The 20956-nt window shown below is 36.3% G+C and overlaps 1 protein-coding gene across 1 annotated transcript in view; it reads right to left on the bottom strand.

Annotated features, from left to right (window-relative positions):
• Window positions 1-20956, bottom strand: part of INPP4B (inositol polyphosphate-4-phosphatase type II B) — a 433157-nt gene that overhangs the window by 56476 nt on the left and 355725 nt on the right. The window contains exon 21 of the mRNA XM_008060793.1: window positions 17180-17277. Within this exon, the coding sequence (XP_008058984.1) occupies window positions 17180-17277 (98 nt within the window). The remainder of the gene's footprint in view (window positions 1-17179; window positions 17278-20956) is intronic.

Genomic DNA, 20956 nt, shown 5'->3' with positions numbered 1-20956 from the left:
TCAGAGTCTTACTCTGCTGCCCATGCTGGAGTGCAATGACATGATCACAACTCACCACCGTCTTAATCTCCTGGGCTCAGGCAGTCCTTCTGCCTCAGACTCCCAAGGAGCTGGGACTTTAGGTACAAGCCACCATGCCTTTTAATAGTTATTTTAAAAGCAATGGAGAACAGAGTAAACACAAGAGAAAAGCAAAGAACCTAAATTCTTACGATATAAAGACCCAACTTCAAAATTTCCACAATCTAATAGGGTGGGATAGATATTTAATATTTAAATTACCATTATGTGCAAGAAAGTATACTGTGGGCTATGACATACATCACTGGGGCCCAAAGGAAGGAGCAGGCAATTCTACAAGCATAGTGGGTATGTGGCAAAGAAAATGCTTTGTGGCTACCAAGAGCCTTTGAGACTGAAGGAAAAATATCAGCAGAGGCAAGGAAGCATGAGACTGTACTGTAGAAACAGGAAGTGTGTAGTTCACACAGTCCTTGGAGTGGATGGTCCCAGGGGCAGGATTCATGAAAGAGAACCCTGTTCTGCTATGCTGGGGAATCTGGGCTTCATCCTAGAAAAAGGAGCAACTGATGACTTTTAAAGAGGGGCTTAACTTAATCCTATATAGAAGGTCCCTGGGTTCCTTTCTGAAGTCAGCTTGTACAAATGACTTTCAAACATGTTTGAAAGCAATACAAAATAAGAAGCTTTCTTTAATGCAAGATAAACAGCTTTGAAGAGCTAGTATACAACAATGCTACTATAATTAACAGCACTTCGTTATACATTTGATATTGGCTAAGAGTGTAGATGTTCTCACCACATACAAAGAAAATGATATCTGAGGTGAAAAATATATTAATCAGTTTGGTTATGGTGAATATTTAAATCATCAAATTGTACACTTTGAATATTCACAATCTTTAATTCTCAAACAATACCTCAATTTTTTCAAAAAGAAAAATGTTTACATAATATCTCACAGTAGTCACACACATACACACCTCTGTAACAAACATTTTAAGAAATAATATTTGCCCTTACTCTCTGTACCCTGAATATTTTTTCTTCTAGTGCATCTTTTTTTAAAAAATTATCATTCCAACACACCAAAAGTATTAACAACTCATATCATCAACATTAAAAATTTGCAAAGCGCTGATTTGGAGAACTCATGTCCAGAATGCTTAAGAAACTTTTTCAAAAGGCTCATAGTCAAAGGAAGAGTCAAGCCTAAAACTTAATCTCCCAACTCCTGGACCAAAAATTTCTCCCAAATCTTTGCTGTTATCTCCACAATTGGTGGTACTACAAAATAAAAAATGCTCTGCTATTAACATAATGGAGTACCTTCTTCAGAATGCTGAGACTCCAGAAAAAAGTATAACGGTCTATCAAAATGATTATTTCATGGTTGACATGAAATTTTTGCATAAGCAATTTTAAAGATGCTATCGGATTCCTAAATGCAAATCAAGCCAGGAATAGATATACTTTGCCCATTCCTACCCCATAAAGATAGTGCTTTAGAATAGATATGATGTCTCATAAAAATTTCACACCCTCTCCCATGGTTTGCATCTTAGAAAAAAAGTCTTTCTGATGTTCATTAAATGTCAAGGCCACTATTTCGATTTCTAGAATGACAAGACGCACTTTATTCTGAACACTTCCTTGTCAACCCAATACTTTGGTAGCAGCCAATTCTTTTCAACTTGATAAAAATCCTGCAGGTTACAGAAATTCAGGCCTGGTACAGGGAAGGAAACATCAGTCATGACCACTTTGTTAACAGGTGAGGTTTTAATATTTAATGACGGATCCTAATGCATGAACTGAAAATCTGGTATATGTAGGACATGGATTGGTTTTAGGCTTAGACTGTATCTCCTAAACATAAATATAACCAATAAGTCTTGCTTTTGCTACTCATTCCTGTATTACCCTAAACCAAAGTTAGACAGGGCGATTAGGTCTCTATGCCTATCGCCCTGAGGATAAGTTGTTGATTCAAATTGGTTTCAAGAAACTAATCAGAGGTTACAAGAATGTTTATTGCATTGTTGTTTATAATATTAAACAGTCAAAAAATTCCATTTACGTGTTTACAAAGAGAATGACAAGTATACATTTGTGCAATGTAATATTACTTAATATGTAAAATGAATAAACAAATACCATATGTGTCAACATGGCTATATAACAAAAATGATATTGAGCAAAATGCAAATTATAGAAAGACTAAACAAGATAATGGCAATAATATAGTTAAATGTGCAAAACTGTACATTTTTATGGATGCATACATACAGAGTAAAAATGTTTATGAAAATGGAAAACACCAAACTCAGGGTATTTATTTTCTCAGAGGTGAGGAGAGCTAGGGGTAGGAACCAGGAGAGATACAAAGGAAGATTTCACTCTATCTGTAAATATTTGTTTCTTACAAAAATCCTGAGGCTGAGTAATGGGTTCCCAAGTGTCTCTTATTTATGATTAATTCTTTTTGTTTAAAACATTCATAATTACTTTTTTAAAAAGTACTGCGGCAAGATTCCAGGAAAAATGATTTCTAATGCCTATCCCTGCTTTGATGTGTAGTCTTGGGCGAATTGCTTAACCCTCCATCCCTATTTCCTCAACTGCAAAATGAGGACAATAACCCTGTCATGCTTCATTGACTTGTAGTGGAAAACAATTAATAAAAGTCTTGGCAGAAGAGGCTACATTATTAGATTCGATGTCAACTCTGAAAAACAAAGGAAGATACTAGGAGCACTTAAAAAATAGTTCATTGCCTCAGATGCAAAGTCTACTTTCTCAGGCAAAAGTCAGAATTGATCCAAAGAAACAGTCTCTTCACACACATACAGGGACATACACCCATCACAAACATTCACAAACCTAGTGACTCTTCTGCACCACTCCCCAATGGCACAGAATACCAAACTTGAGAGTCACTTTCTAGGACTATTTTCTCCTTGTTTGTCAAGTGGGGTTTTTCCAACAACAAGAGCTCTGAATATTACATTGACCCGAATCAAAGGCAGGGTATTAATAAATAAACACAAATAAAACTATGACCTTTTAGCTCATTGAACCACGATGCTAGTGATGCCAAGGCTCCATTCTCTTCTTGTCAAATAACAGTGCTGTCAGAGAATATTTCAAGATGAAATTGAAATTATGGTTGCTTTCTCAGCACCTAACTCACTCATATCCCACTGAGCAGCATACACAAAATTGACATGGGATCCTGTATATTCTCACTCTAAAGTCAACTGACATAATCCATACCTCTTGAATTCAAGACTAGTTCAAGGATGGACATGGCCTAAGCCAGTTAGAGTTTAACTCTGACCTCAATAATTGTTTTAAGGATATGCAAGTGACCTTGAATTCAAGACTAGATCAAGGATGGACATGATCTAAGTCAGTCAGAGTTTAACCCTGACCTCACTAATGGTTTTAAGGTTATGCAAGTGGCTGTTGCTGTTCCAGTCTATTGAAATTCATGCAGTTTTCTACAGCCTTGTGGTTGAGCATTGGGTTAGCTCATGACAGCTATCATCTAATCATGAGGAGATTGGATGTAAAAGAAAATTATCACACCAAGACCAGCAGAGTAATAAAATGAGGAAGAGGTTTTGTTTTGGCTTTTTTAAAACTGTTGAGTCACAGACACAACCCTGTTTCGAAGCCTGTCTTACCACTAGAATTTTCAGTTTTCTTAATCAATAAATTTTAAATTTTCTTTATTGTTTGAGCCAGTTTGAGTTAGAGTTTTTGTCATTTGCAACCAAAAGCATTCTGAGGCAAATAAATGGTTATAGATACCTTTTAAACATTGAGCAGCCATATTGCAAATGTGTACTGTTGATTTAGAGTGAAGAAATGTTGGGAGCCGGTCATGGAGGCCCACCTGAACGTTAGGGATCCAGGTGGGCTGCGGACCCTGAGACCACCAGGTTTGGTTCAGGAGTTAAAGGCCCATTCCCTCCTCCTTTCTTTGTTGTTTAGCATTACCCACTGGCAGGGATTTTGATGATCTAAGCATGAAGTTCTGAGAATATGACAGGCATGGCTAACTCTAGGGATCCAATGCTCCCGTTTCTCACAGACTGTGGTTTCGGCTTTAAACTTAACACAGTTCAAACTCAGATCACATTTGGGAGCCTTATATATAATACAAGCTTCTTTATAAGATTTAAAAAGATATTTGTAAAATTAATATATACATTTAGAGGGCTGTTTCCAGTGTTAGATGGTATAGATGATTATCTAGGGTTACCAGAAATGGCCCAGCTCAAACTTTGGGCTGGGTCACATTCTTTAGGAACTGGCTTAAGCCATAATTAAGAATTGTTTATAGTACAGGTAAAATTAGCACAGATAAGAAAGGTATTAGGATTTTAGTCAGTTATATTGCTTTTGAGGAATATAAACCAAGCATGAGGAATAGTGAGATAACTTTGGGATTGTCCTTCCTCATGCTTGGGAAAACGCCTGGTGGTTGGGGGACGCCCCCCACCTACCTGGCTTTGTGTTCATGTAAAAGTCTTGTGATTTGATTGGGATTGTCCTTCCTCATGCCTAAGGAAACACCTGGTGGGTGGGGGATGCGCCTCACCTACTTGGCCTTGTGCTCACGTGAAAGTCTTGTGATTTAACATGTGAAAATTTGAGATAAAAGACTCATGGTTGGTCCCAATAAATGGCTTCTGCTCATTTCACTGAATGGTTGTCCACTTTCCTTCTTTCTCTTTCTTCCTTTTTATATCTATCCCTCCATCTTTCTTTCAATATCTATCCCTACTACAGAATTGGCTTCTGCACTAGACAGAGTCCAGTCTCTTTCTTTCTCCTTATTTCTCCAGAATATTCGCCGACGCTGCCCCACCTTCCAGGGACCCTCTAAATCTCTTTTGGGGGGCTGGCCCCCCATAAAGAAAGGACAAATAAGAGTATTTCTGGAGAGCAGCAAACCAATCAATCATGTCTACAGTGATGAGTGTAAAACATTTTCCTACCATCTTTGGCATTCCTTGTGTTGAGAGTTGGAAACTATATCCCCTCACCCTGATTGTGGGTGGGCTTATGACTGCCTTGACTAATAGAATATGGCAGAAGTGATGCTATTTGGCTTCTGAGGGCAGGTTCTAACTGACTGTGCAGCTCCTGATGGACACTTCTCTTGAAGTCTGCTATGTTCTTTTTTGGAGGTGCTCCCTATAAGAATCCAGCTATTGTGTGAGAGAAGCCCAAGTGATATAGAAGGTCTTGTTTAGGTGCTTTAGTCAATAGTTGTAGCTGAGTCAGGCTAGATAAAGAACTAGAATGTGAGGGCAGAAGTCTCCAGACGCCTCTGGTTCTCATCCATCCAAATGACATCCAGCCAGTCTTCTTTTCCTCTGAGCTTACAGATATCATGGAGCAGAGGCAGACCATTCCTACTTTTCCCTTTTAACTAAATAACCCACAGAATCTGTGAGCATTAAAAAAAAAAGTCTCTGACTTTATATCAGTAAACTTGCAATAGCTTGTTATCTGGCAATAAATAACTAAACGACAATAAAAAAAAACACCTTATACTTCTAAGTACAAAAAAATTAACATATGAAGAACAATGCTTTCACAGCCCACTCTTGTTAGTACAATATTCTGTAAGATCAAGTCTTTTCTATATTTAATTCCAAAATAATCATAGTTAATTGTACTTGCAGGCAGACAAATGTAATTAGATAAAAGTCGTCAAGATGTCTTAAAATTGGAAAGTATGTTCGCTCACATGCTGAAAAATCTTGCAAAATATGAAACTCCACTGAAACCAGATTTATTTACATTGTATTTCCAATTTATGAAGAAAGCAATACAAGATATCAAAAATCAAGATCCCAACCTGGTAAGAGCTGAATATTTTTGACCTACATAGTTTTAATGTTTCCTCTTAAATGAATTTCAAAGTAGCATCACCCATAGCAAAGGAAGAAACAAACTTTAAAAATAATTGTTAAAATATATTCAAAGCAATGCATTTAAAATTCCTTAAAATTTCCTCAATCAATATTGCACGTTGAGGACCATGGGTTTGGTATGCAGGGAGGATAGTTGAATTATATTAATGTTTCCTCTGTTTTTATTTTGTTTTTAAAGAACGCATTCAGGAGTCAATTTCAGAATCTCCAGATAATTTAAAGTCATGTCAGAAAGTCTAAAGATGGTTTGATAAATGTCTCTCCAACTTCTAAATTCTGTTCTCCTCAAGATGTTTGAGACAGTTCAATGCACAGATGATTGAGCAAGGTGGGAAAGAAAACTTCAATGTGAGAAAAGACTTTCTACAAATCCCCAGTCCAGTCTTCCTGTGAGCAGGGTTGAACTTTATAGACAACTACTTTTGCCTGTGCTCAAGTGACCTAGGTCCAGGCACTGCAGGGTGCTGCATGGCTTCCTTCTTTTTCACCCAAGCCAACTTCCAAGTCTCTACATTTTACCCCAACAATAGTACCAGCAATAAAAGGCCTATTGAGAGCACACTCTTTACACACAAGTCTGAAGACCAGAATAAGAATGCATTTCTCAAAGTTTAAGCAGAAAAGGAGAGAAGCTTTTGAGATGATTCAGTGCCTTACCTCCTTGCCCTTGCAAGAGCCAGAGTGCCAGAGAAATACATCAAGATCAAATGACAACCCAGGAAAGGCAGATTTATAATAAGACCTTCTCTTAAAAGTAGAGGGGCTCATCTCTTCCATGGACCCCACTTTCTGAAAATGTAGGGGCAAACCATAAGAATGATAGAAAAAAAAGGTGCCTGGGAAGATGGTTGAGAAAACTGGGCCTATTTCCAACAGTCACGGTCTCTGGCTTCCCTCTTCAGGCTCCTGGAGGCAAGTAAGAATGAGATCTTGTACATTTCCTACTATGTAGAATAAAATAAATAACCTCTGAGGTATTACAGAAGGCATAAATGAAGTAAAATAGAGGAAGATGATGATGGAAAGCTGCATTGGAAGGCTCCAAAATGAAAAGGGAACAGGCAGTAAGAGCATAAAGCCTACATTTTATTTCATTTGAGGACTAAACTCTGATCTTTTCCTTCTCTTCCCAAATTCTTAAATAAGAGGCCTGAGGAGTCATATCCTACAAACCATAAAGTCTCATTATGAGTTTTTATTAACACCATATAATATGGCTTACTTTCCAACCTCACTCTAGCATGACAGATAAAGAAATAAATAAAAAATATTTTATGACCTTGGGGAAATTTACATTTTTATATAATCTCCTTCTTTGGAGACTCCTGAAAAATGAGGCACCTTTGAAGACATTTGCCACCTAATCTCTGAAGCCTGCTACTTAAAACCTTCATCTACGTACCAAGCATCTTGGCTTTCTCAGCCTTCACTTACAGCATTTCATTTACTTATTTCAAATTCTTTAGACAGAGGTTAACTCTTTCTACCAATTTGCCAATAAGAAAATCTTTGAATCTGAAGCAAGTTAGCCAGTGTAGCTTAGATTTAGATGAGTTTCCTGCAGGCAGATCTAAATTAAAATAGGGTAAGTGTTCAGACATCTTTATCCATACATGATCTTCACCTGACAGACCGGGTACATCAGACTTGACCACCTTGTGGGTTGGAATGTGGAACTACCAAGTATGATAAATAAAAGAAATTACCCAAAACACAGACATGGTGTCTTTTTAAAAAGCCCAAATCTAGTTAGTCAATAACTTTTATTTTTAGAAGGTTCTTGTGACCTTAACAGTTTGAGAGATGGTAATCAAAACTTGTGGCCAGATAGCTGCAGTCCTCTGCTCTTAGTTAATTATCTTAGTACAATTATATAAAACTTATTGTCAAAGGCAAGCAACATGTCCTTTCTCTTCAAGCACCCATGCTTTTCCTTGAGCATTACTCTTTTTCTTCTAATAAATTCTTCCTTAAACTATACTTTGGATTTGCTCTGAAATTATTTCCAGTGGCAAAATCAAGAACTTATGGAGGAGCAACAGACCACATACCCACACTACCCAGCATCAAATCTACCTATGACCTACAAGATCCCTTGCCCTCTACGCTCCCACCCAACATTGAAATATCCATCTTTCCCAGAGCCAACCAATAAAAATGTAAACTTCACATGTATTGATTTATATCTCTAACTCCCTAAAAATATATAAAGCCAAACTGTAATTCAAACATTTGGATACCTGTTCTAACAACCTTTAAAGGTTGTGCTTCAGGCCCATATCACTCACAAATGGCTCAGAGTAAACCTTTTAAACTATCTTACAGAGTTTGGCATTTTTCATCAACAAATTCATATATTCTTTTTTTTTACTTGAAATCGTCTCTAATTTGGTAATCCAGGATAATCATATATTTATAGTTTATCAATGGCAATAAAATGTATTACTCTCTTAATTTTCTGAGACTTATTTCCTGACCTACTTAATAAAGATAATTTTGAGTCTTCAATTTCTTCCCCCTGCCTGGTTTCAAAGGCGAGTTCCACTTTATCTGAAGTTCTGTGATACAGAATTGAGGGAATGAAGAAATAAAAGTAGAAGAATAGGTGGACTGGAAACAAAAGGTCCTCAAGTTTATTCTTTGGTTAGGAGTAGAACAGTAAATAAAGGGTGAATGTTCGGGAAGATATTATGATAAATAACTGAATGAATGAGAGTGTTGGGAGGAAAAAGTATTTAAAAAGTAAAATAAGTTGTCACTTGCCTTCTCTTTGATGTTTAATTGAAGATTGGAACTAATTTGTGGTCACTGTTAATTGGACATTATACTGTGATGAAGCTGAGTTATAGGAGATCCTGAAATTAATTCAGGTCAAACTTGATATTCAGATATTTGTTTCCAAAAAAGAATGAGTCTCAAAATGTTTGGCATCCATTTTACATCACACTGTGAGACTAAAGAACTTATTCTAACAATGATTTTAAGAGCTCATCTAGAGAGGTACTCTGGGGGAAAAAAGTATGATTTGAAAGATTATCAGAGATACAGTAGTTTCATTTAAAAAAATTCAGAATAGTCAATACAGTGTTGAAAGAGTACAGAAAAGACAGAGAATGTAAGAGGCTATTGAACAGAGAAGAGATGCAGATTGGTTCAAACTATAGAAAGAGCTTTACAATCAAAATTTAACTAGAATGATAAGTTAACTTGCTTGTAAATAGGAGAAATATAAGTCTCTAGAGAAACTCAAAATGCACCACAATCATTATCTTAAACATCTCTAGCATTCATAAGTACAGTGTGACAGCTTTTAATCTTAGAAATTGACAGTGGAAATATTAACTTCCTTTCCCTGGTGATATAATGGTAAAATGTACTTTGAAGTACAAGGTGTATACACATTAATTCTTCTCATTTGGCTGACAATGAAATGCAGACATTCAAAACATCAAGTGACTCACCTAAGTGAGCTTTCAATTGAATTAATATATTTTGATTTCATGCCATTATGTGCTAACTTGCTAGACTGGTACACTGGGAGGCCAGCCAATCTTTGATGAGTGGTGGAATCTAGAATGCCAAGACTTAAACATTCTAAAAAGATGAGAGTCCCAGTGAAAAGGAATAAATGAAGAAAATGTAAGGACAATTGAAAGACAGGAAACCTACGTTTGTACCTACACATACAATAGCAGAATAGGACTAGCCAAATGATTTGATGAATCCACATGGTGAGGAACATCAAGTAACAGAGTTATGGGAATCAGGTGGGTGTGGTGGTCCACGCCTGCAATCCTAGTACTTTGGGAGTCCAAGACAGGAGGATAGCTTGAGCCCAGGAGTTTGAGATGAGCCTGGACAACAAGATCTTACCGCTATTAAAAAAAAAAAAAAAATTCAGCCGGGCTCGGCGGCTCAGCCTGTAACCCCGTGCTTTGGGAGGCTGAGGTGAGTGGATTGCCTGAGCCCGTGGGTTCGAGACCTGCCTGGGCAACTTGGCGAGATCTCATCTCTACAATCTATCAAAAATCAGCCGGATGTGGTGGCGCGCACCTGTAGTTCCAACTACTTGTAAGGCTGAGGCGGAAGGATCGCCGGAGCCCAGCAGGTCTAGGCTGCAGTGGCCAGGAGCAGCCACTGCACTCCAGTCTGGGTGACAGAGTGAGACTCCAACTCAAAAAAAAATTAGCAGGGTGTGGTGGCACACGCCTGTAGTCCCAACTACTCGAGAGGCTGAGGTGGGAGGATTGTTTGAACCTAGTAATTCAAGGTTACAGTGAGCTGTGATCATGCGACTGAACTCCAATCTGGGTGAAAAAGTGATACCCTGACTGAAAGAGAGAAAGAGAGGAGGAAGGAAGGAAGGAAGGAAGGAAGGAAGGAAGGAAGGAAGGAAGGAAGGAAGGAAGGAAGGCCTAGTTGCTCCTCAGGGAGACATTGGTACGTGTGTACGTGTGTCTGTCTTTGTTGTTTGCAGTGTTGTTTGTATTCATTCTTTGATCTAGTTTATAATTTAAGGGACACAAGTCTGTGTCTGTCATTTTACATGCATTGATGAAATTAAAATTGAATATTGTTTTGTCTCATTTTTGGTTTCAAAAAGAAACAGAAGTGCTTCAAATGACAGCAGATAAAAAAATCATTTCAGTCTTTTTTATGCTGAAGACCATTAAAAACTTCAAAAGGTAACTGCATCAGTGTTTTTCTGCAATGATTGAAAATAAATTTATAATTACAAGTATGTAAAAAATAAAAGCATCATGCTGGAAATATTCAAATATTTTAAAATGTACAATCTTAAATTCAGTTCAGAAATCCTTAGACAGCAATGGTAGAGTAGTAGCATATAAGTAAAAAGAACACTTGACTGGGGGTCTGAGAATATTAAATTTAGTTCCTGCTCTCCTACTGATGGGGTGTATAAACTTAAAAACTATCCTAGACCCCAAGTCCTCCATAGCAAAGAATGGGTTTGAACTAGGTCAGTGTTTGTTAAATGATATCCTGAGGATTACTTATTTAGAAAAATGCTAATAGATGTTTCATATCATTTTTGTGACTCCCATAATGAAAATAAATGCTATTTTAAACAAAATTAAATAGGTTTAGACCAATATGCTAGAGTAGACCAACTATGGCCTGCAGGCCAAACCCAGTCAGTTCTGCATTTCTGAAAATACAGTTTGATTAGAACTCAGACATATCTATTGAAGCATTGCCAAATGAGGTAAATGTCATATTGCACAATAGTTGATAATAGAAGATATGGAGGGAAAAAAAAAAGAAGGCAGCCAGGGATAGAAGGCTGCAGTTTTAAAGAGGGTTGTCAGGAGAGAAAGTAACGTCTGGGTGAAGATTTGGAGGAGGTGAGTCAGTGATCCATAAGAGAGAAGCATTTAAGGCAGAAGAAAGAGCCATCAATGGCTGCTCTTCCACAGAATGAAGAGTTCAACAGTACAGTTTGTGAAAGAAGTTTGCGAAAACCTAGCAGTGATTTCTTCCAGAGCACAATATGTGTGATAAATGTTGGAGTTAGCTTTCTGTTTCTCAGCAATACGCTCATGTGTATCGATTTGTAAGTCATTATGCATGTAATACAATTCTGTATGATATTTTCGTAGCTTTGTTCTTGTTGCTCCTTTTGAAGACAAAAATCCAATAATTTCAGGAAAACATTACCATATACTTGAATTCTGGAAAAATTATTTTGATTTACTAGAGAGTTCTGTACTATGTTTGAAAAACTTGCTATATTTTCAATGGCTGTTTGGCAATATGTTTTAAAAACAAAGTATTAGATACTAGGGGTGAGTAGATCCATTCCTTGATCTAACAAAATCTGATCTTAGATATTCCATATTGTAATTACAGTAAAGCTGTTCCTTCCAAGTTGCTTCTTGGAAATATCTTCTTGTTAGCCGATTTACCTGTCCCACCGGATTATTGACACTTTCTTTAAATTTTGTATGATTTTGAGTTTCAGTGTTTATTATAATTTTCTTTTGAATTTTATCTTAACTTATACCAGCTTTGCTCCATTAATCAATTTTAAATGAGATTTAAGATAAATTAAAATACATCAGAGAACTTGACATGCTTGTTCAGCTTTTACAAATTTTATTTAAGAACTAAATCTAAATAATTATGCTAAAGGAATCTAACAGTATATCAGGGAAAACCTGATTTTTAAAGTTAGTGAAGTGGATGTAGACAAAATCTTTTCTGAGGCTCTTTCCTCTGAAGTTACCAAAGGACTGTGAAAGACTTGAGAGACAGTGTCAGACCAGCAGAGGTCTGAAGACCACCCCATATTACACTTTGGATTCTTTCAAAACTTTTTATCAAAGAGTTGTCTATGACCTTTTGCTGGAATTCTTCAGATGTTAAAGGGACCTCCCCAGGCGTGGCAAGGGTTTTTTGTCTGTTTTTTTTCCTAGAAGCCAGAATACTAATTTTTTCCTGTCAAATAACGTTCAGTCCCTGTATCACATAGGAGGCCCGGTCTTCTGTTTTCTTGTTGGACTTCTTGTTAGCTTTCTGGCTAGTTCCAGGGGCCTTATCATTGTTACCTTTTCTAGAACCTCTTAGCATGATCAAGAGTAGGCCCTTCGCCCAAAGTTGCTGCTCTGAAATTTCCAACTATCTTTAAACATACCACTTTTGGAAAACTAAAGGGAATCAAAGAAGATAAATTACTTCACTTGATTTCATTGTTTTTGGCCAATTTTTCCACTTCTCCTTTTGTACTCACTGTTAAGTTTCCTAAGGGAGTGGCTTTCACTCTGTCTCTCTAATTTCACAACATGTGTTCTTTCCTGGAATGCCAGTAGTGTGGTTTCATACCATTCCTTTTATAAAAACGACTCTATCAATTGTCATCAGTGATTCATAACCACCAAATCTAGTAGCTTCTCTTTAATCTTCCTTCTTTCTTCATCAACAACTTTGATATGTTTTTTCACTTCCCCTGGATGATATTCTTCTTAACTGGCTTATTTGCTTCAACCTCAAATAATTTATCCATTTTTTGTGAGTTCTTTTGTCCTCCTTTTCTTATGTTTATGGATGTTTTCCTCCTGTAATGTGTGTTTTCTTTCTTTCTTTTTTGTTTGAAAGCAAGATTTATTGAAGACAGAAAAGCTCCCACAGTGGGAGGGTATCTGAGGGGTTTGCCTGTGTATGTTTTCTATACGAACTACATAATAAAGTATTCAAATAATTCTTTTTAAATTAACTATTTCTAAAATGTTTGGTTCTTATCTTAATTTCCTTTTTCTGTAAGTAGAAATAATACACAGGATTTTTTAAAAAATTTCCTGTAGCAGAAATAAAATCTGTGACAATGCCAACCAATGAATGTCAGACATGATCAAGCAGAAAACGAAACTTTCTGAGCAACAAAAGCAACAATAACATAAATCAAATTATTCAGAAGAAAAGATCAACACTCCAAAATAGCAACTATTATTCTGGGAAGAGTTCTAGAGTTCATGAAGTTTATTCCATGATTACAATGAGTCATTAAATTGTAAGTTACTAAGGACACAGACCATAGCTTATTGATCTTTCATCATCCATAGTGATTAGCACAGAATTTTACACACAATATGATCTCCACCAATGTTTGCTAAGGTAAATGTGAGGCTTATAGTAAAAATTGTTCCGAGTGCTCACACCCATAATTCCACCTCTTTGGGAGGTCAAGGTGAGAGGATTGCTTGAGCCCAGAAGTTCAAGACCAGTCTAGGCAACACAGCAAGACCTTGTCTATACAAAATGCACCTGTAGTGCCAGCTATAGGAGAGGTTGAGTTGGAAAGATCACCTGAGCCCAGTAGAGTGAGGCTGTGGTGGTCTGTGATGGTTCCACTGCACTCCAGGCGACAGAGTGAAACCCTAATTCAAATACTTAAAATTAAAAAAAAAAAAAATAAGTACAGTAAAAATCACATGTATATGTATAAACACACAGACAACAAAATTCTACTTATCCTAATTACAAATCTAATTTTTTTTCTAAAAGGTATTTTGTGTGTAATCCTTATTGTGTGCTTAATAATAAGCACAACTCATTATTGCAGTTGATGAAATACCATATCTAATACAGGAATGCCAAATGTTGTAAAAAAAAAAAAGATTAGAACAACTAAAAACAATCAGAAAGCCTTGCCTATTTTTCTTCTTAGCTCACAGGACTAGACAGCCTTGTGAGTTAATTGCTAACATAGGAGTCAATATGGTAAAATACCGGAAGTTTCGTATGACAATATCCTTCTCCTTTGTTTTGGATAAAGCAGAAAAGAGACAGGCATTATTATTAGAGAAGGGACTGAGAGTTTAGATGTAATGCATTGACAGTTGGCCCCTCCTCCCTCAAAGGAGAGAGGAAGACAGAAACACCATCTGCTAGCTTCTACCAAACTCAAGAGCCTCCAATTAGGTATGAGATGTGATGGCGACTTTAAACCAAAGAGCGATGCTAGTGATTTACAGAGTAGTATTCTATTATGTTTTATTTCTAACACAAAATTTAAGCATCTCGATGCTTTAGGTGGGCAAGAAAAGGAACTTGAAAGATGTCTGAGATCATCAAGTCCAATGGGAAGATTAGAACAAGAGGAGGGAAAAGCACTAATAACTGTCACACTAGAATTCCCTCGATCAAAGGGGACTGTGAATATCACAGGTAGGGCCTGAGGGGAAGTAGCTTCTGAAGATTTATCATGCCTTAGAGTCCTTGGAAAGAACAATTGTCAAAGAGCTGCATCACTATACAAAAAAAATAAGGAGAAAAAAATTCTACAATACACAGTACCCAGATAAAGCAGTTATTACAGCTCTTTCTATCCGATATCAATTTTAAATGTACAATTGTGCCTCAGTATCTGGGGACTGGTTCCAAGACCTCCGAAGACACCAAAATTCTCAGATGTTCAAGTCTGTTATATACTACACACATGCTCCCACAAACCTTAAATTATCTTGAGATCATTTAATACGATGTAAATGTTATGTAAATTGTTACTATACTGCATTTTTTAAATGTGTATCATATTTTTTATTATTGTATTGTCATTTAAAAAATTTTTTTCAAGTACTTTCGATCTGGGGTTGGTGGAATCTGCAGATGCAGAATGTACACATACCGAGGGCTGATTATATATTACTGGTTTCAGATGAAGGCAAAGATTTACATGACAGGGATTGCCTACTTTTGAGATTTCTATACTTGGCTCCCATCTCTATAACATGCACATCCTGGTTTAGATCCGATGAACCCTTCAAAAGAAGGAAAGGCACCGAGGTCACCCTGCCTTGCCAAAACTACCACGGTGGAGGATAATCAATCTGAATTTGACTGATTATTTATTTCAAGTGAAATGAAAGTTTTTAAATAGATTTATAGCACTAGACTATACTGAATGTATTGAAAGAGTATGAGGTACTGTTGATTGGCAACTTTAACTCTACCTCCCTGTCCCAATTTCTAACTTCTAAAGGGCGTGTGCTTCCTAAAGCTGATAGCAGTTACTAAAATAAAGCTATCTTGTGTTTTTAGATTGCTGAATTGAGACTATCAATTGAAATTGCTGCATATATAACAGAATTTGAGGACACTGGGGGAATAATACTTTGTTTAGTCCATAAAGTTTTTATAGAAGAAGAGTAAAAAAAGTGAGGGCTCAGGGAACTTTCTTTCCTCCACCTCCCAAAGTGCTCAGAATTACAGGCATGAGCCACCACACCCAGCCCATTGTAATATTTTGATACAGCATTCTTTGGTTTTCAAAAAGACCTAAACACACTGCTACCTAAGATATTTTAAACTGAGTATCAGAACATAAATTAGTGAGAAAACTGCCCATAATTAGATAGCAAGTGGTAATAAGTAGACTTTACATCGTGTGGTTTAAAATATTGCAAAACTTCCTACTTTACTAAAACCTAGCTCTTTATCGGTGTGAATATCTCAATGTCTCAACATACTTACACTATTTACAGATGAACTCCAAATACATTTCTGATTCTCTGAGTTTGGACAGCTCAAATGTTAAGTGCTTAAAATTGTGGAAAAAAAGAAATGCACAACTGAAAAATGGTTACATACATACATATGAGGTGGGACCAAAAAACCTCAAAAGTTATCTTTTGGAGGGCAGGCCCCTCGTAGTACCCTTAGAATTTGTTCCTCCAGATCATCAAACAGTCAACTAAAGTTTTTATCTGGAAGTTTTGAAAAAGTTGTGTCACGATTTGTGGAAAAAACATTGTGACAAACAGGTGACTGGCTTCTTCCACCATGACAACGCATCTGCTCACACCGTGCTGAGTGTTCAGCAGCTTTTGACCCAAAACAGCACGACCTCCAGGTCCCACTTTCCCTATTCACCCAATCTCACCCAAGTGACTTTTTTTTTTTTTTTTTGGTTTCCCTGGATTAAAAAAAGCCCTCAAAGGGAAACATTTTGTCTAAGAGGAAGAAGTGAAACAAGAAATGGCAGAAGCACTAAAAGCCATCAAAATTGATAAGTTCAAACACTGTTTTGAGCAGTGGAATTAGTGTCTTGATAGGTGTGTTACATCATATGGAGAGTACTTTGAAGGTGATTGATGTTTAAACATGTAAGAATAAATACACAATTTTTATAAATCAATTATGGATTCCCATATATATAAACACATGTCTATAGACAAGCCTATGGAAATGTGTTTATATATATGGGAACCCATAATATATATTCAGTACATTGGTTCCTTTATGTTACTTACTATTACTTGTACAACTTGTAGTCTATCTGATTTTAATCCTTGTATATGTGTGATATATCTGATATATCTTACAAAAGGAGACTTAAATCTTTATTAAAGTCTTTCATGTGACTAAGAATTACATACAATTTTTATTATACTAATTGAAATTTCTAATGATAAGTTACATACTTTTAATTTATGTCATTTTCTAGTAGCACTGAAATTAATGTACCTGAATGAGCAGCAGGACTCATTCAAGAGTGCAATCAACAAAATGAGACAGGTGTTGGCCAGGCCACTTTGGCAATCAATCATTTTGGTGCAGATAAAATCAAAATCACTCTTACTTCTCCATCCCATGTTTCTCACTCCATTGACTTCTATGTCTGACCTCTTCTGAAGATTTGCAATCAAGAAATTACTATTGTTGTTTTCTGTAACTTGCATACTTACAATCAGGAGGCATCTTTTCCATAAATATTTTATAATATTCTTTTAGAAGTTCAAAATTTTCTTGATTAATACTTTCTTGCAAAGAGACATCTCCAAACCTAAAAATAGGAAATAGTAATGGGTATAAAATAGCACTAGAAAGTAATACTTTTCACCTTTCCTTTATAAATAGATGGCAACAGTTTCCTAAGAAAGAAATCTCTCTCATTTTTTAAGCTACATTGCACAACGGTGATTTCAAATATATTCCAGTCCCTATTGGCCCTCACTCACTTCCAACACAACAAAATATACTCACAATCATCAAATGTGAACTTAGATAAAATACCATACATAAAACGTCAACCCCTGTGTGCGCGCATAATTGATACTCAGTTGATGATGGTTTCCCCACCATACTCCACTCTTCCTCTGCAAGACTTCAACTCTGCATGTATATAAAAAATAAAATGAAATCTCTTTTCTCTTTCTCTCTATCCATCTTCCGCTTCACCCATGATAGCTTGGGGAAGAGTCCAGAAGACCAGGGCAGGACACTGGGCTGAATGTAATCTTGCACACACTGTTCACCGTTGTAGGCACACGTAAAGCCCTACCACCTCTCAGTGAGTAGGTCATTTCTGATGACAGTTTTTTTCTGTCCACACCATGAAGATCAACAATTCTGTATCAATGTTCCTTGACTTCTTCTTCGAAACAAAACTTTCTACCTGGGTGTCATTGACCTTATATTCTCTAAGAATTTCCCAGGTTCAAATAAAATCCACTTTTCTCTCGATAGAAGGATGCTATGTAGCTTCCAATATAGATCTCCATCTATATTTCTAGATGTCAATTGAAAATTTCAGCATGAATTTTCACACCTTACTTCAAATGCAACATAACTAAAAACTGAAACCTCCTCCTCTTTTTAACCATTTCCAAGCCTGTCCCCAATATTCTGTCACAAACTCAGATTCAAAATTTAGGCACCATTTGGGATTTTCTCTTTTCCTCATCTTATTGACTATTTATTTATCTTTTAAAATCTCTGGTATCCCTTCTTTCTTCTTTACTTCCATCATTACATATCAGGCATTTAATTCTCTCCTAAAACTTCCCAAATACTCTGAGATATGTCTCTACTCTCCTTTCCTTCTGATCTACCCTTTATGCTATGGTCAGATTGTTCATTTATTTATTCAACAAATATTTAATTAAAATTAACTATGTACCAGACATTGCATTTTACAGTAAATGAAATGTTTTAAATCTAATGCTCATTTCATTGTATCAGCTTACTGAACTTCAGTGTTTCTCTTCTCCCCTGCAAGAACAAATTCAGTTTCCTTATTTTAGCATGGAACTTCTCCACAAAGGCTTCCAGAACCCCTTATGGGACATAGTGATAGTCTTCTTCCCTGAATACTTGGAAAGCTTTGGGACTTTTCTCATGCTATCCCCCTGCGACTGGAATATCTTACCTTCCTTGTTGGAGTGATTAATTCCTATTTATCTTTTAAAGTCTGTCTCATCTCCTCCATGAGACTTTCTCCATAGACCCATCTCCCATCTTTGAATCATTTTCTTTTATGTATCAGTCCTGTCCTTTCCACATCTTTGATTAGCGCATGAGTCACACTGTAGTGTTTGTTGACTCATCTTCCTTACTGGATTATGTGTTGTTTCAAGACAGAGATTATATCCCATACTTCTTGTTACCCTCTCTTTCTTCTTCCCGAGTCCCATAATTCGACAGAACAATGCCTGGTACAGTCGGTGTTCAGTATCTATGCTGAACTAAACTTGGGGGACAGGGATCTAGACCCAGGAAAATATTGAGGAGTTTTCCTGGAATCTGAAATATACTCTTCTAACTTTTTCAGACACTATAATCAATATTAATATATTGATTATATTAATATTAATAATCAATATTAATATATTGATGGGGTAATATTAGTGCTATGGACTAAATGTTTGTGTTGTTCCGAAATTTATATGTGAAAGCCCTAACTCACAATGTGACAGGATTTAGAGATAAGGCCTCTAAGTGGGTAAAGTTAAATGAGGTTATGAAAGTGGGGTTCTGATTCCATCTCTCACTCCACATACACAAAAAAAGGTTATATGAGCACAGGGAGAATGCTGTCAGTCATCTGTAAGCCAAGAGAAGAGCCCTCTCCACAATCCAAACTGGCTAGATCCTTGATCTTGGACTTCCTGGCCTACTGAATGTGAGAAATACATTTCTGTTGTTTTAAGCCACTTGGTCTATGTTATTTTTTTACAGCAGCCCAAGCAGACTAATATAATTAGAATTTACTTACTGAAGCATAGGCATATACAACATATATATATGTTTTGATTTGGGGTAATAAGTCATATAAGATTACACCTAGATGACATAACATGCCTAACACATAGATAAATGCCTGGGAAAGGTCATTACTTAGTATCAGAAAAAAGGAGGTTCAGAGAAAAGAGGAAAAGTGATGTGCTCAAATTAACAGTTGATGTCAGAGTGCTATTCTAATTCAGCCTTCCTGCTTCTCTCAAGATTTTCCCTACTCTGCCATCTTTGCCTCATTTTCAAGTTCTGTGTGTCCTATATAGCTTCTACATCCGAAAAACATGCATGTTTAATATGCAAGAGAGATTGGAGGGAAGGAAGGGACATTTACAAATAAAATGATTGACAACTAAAACAGTTACAATGACATGAATGATGCAAAATAGTCCAATCTAGAAGCCTTAAAAATATAATGCTACCTAGTCTTTGGAAAGTTGTAAATGAAAGAATCTTACATCTCTCTCAAGATCACACTTACAGGCCTTAATTTATTAATTCAAAGCCAAAACACTCTGTGCTCTAGTGTATCAAAAAAGAGAAAATTTAGAATGCTGTTTTGTTTTGTTTTGTTTTTCTCTAAGTTGTGTAATTTATGTTCAGGAATATCATTCACCTCAAACATGGAATTTGCTATGAGACAAATCTATATAGATAACTGGAATATAATCTGATCTTAGATACTGATTTTTAAAAATGCTTAATTATTAGTTATTGAATTTGTGTAATACAGTGAATACAATTATAGTCTGATTTAACATAAAGAGGCAGGGAGCATGTCCCATACTTTTATCATCAATCAAAATATTCATCAAATATTCTAACATTTTATATTAATGATATAAGCTTATAGAGGTGGAAGGATCGCCAAAGCCCTGCAGGTCGAGGCTGCTGTGGCCAGGAGCGGCCACTGCACTCCAGTCTGGGTGACAGAGTGAGACTCCAACTCAAAAAAAAGAAATCAATAGCTTCCACATGGTTTGAAACCAGACATAATAGAAAACTTTATCAACTGGTTCATAATTGGCAAATAAGAATTATGAAAATATGTTTTTTTTTTCCAGAAAATATCTTTTGTGTCAGAGGGAGAGGAGAAGAAACAGTTTGAAAATAGATAGCAGGAATAGATCTTGAAATTTAAGGGACTATAATTTTAGTAGTATTTTGAGTTTAATAAAAGATAGTATAGCCCTAAAATGTTCTTTTAAAAAAAATGTTCTTATCAAGTCATGGTAAGGAATATTTTAGGTACTTTAAAACTGTTACCTATGTAGGAAAGAGATGTTTGAAGAGTGAATTATAGACAAAAATCATTTTAAATATCAAAGACTACCAAACTCTCCAAAATTTTGCCTGTGGGGCACCTTCTCCATATAGGTCACATAGCAAGACGATAATTCTTTCTCTATTTTTTTAAAGACAGGGCCTCACTCTGTCACCCAGGAGTG

Source organism: Carlito syrichta, unplaced genomic scaffold (genome assembly GCF_000164805.1).
Source record: "Carlito syrichta isolate Samal-C Ts95f unplaced genomic scaffold, Tarsius_syrichta-2.0.1 Scaffold304734, whole genome shotgun sequence".
NCBI lineage: Eukaryota > Metazoa > Chordata > Mammalia > Primates > Tarsiidae > Carlito > Carlito syrichta.
This window is presented reverse-complemented; position numbering and strand designations above follow the sequence as displayed.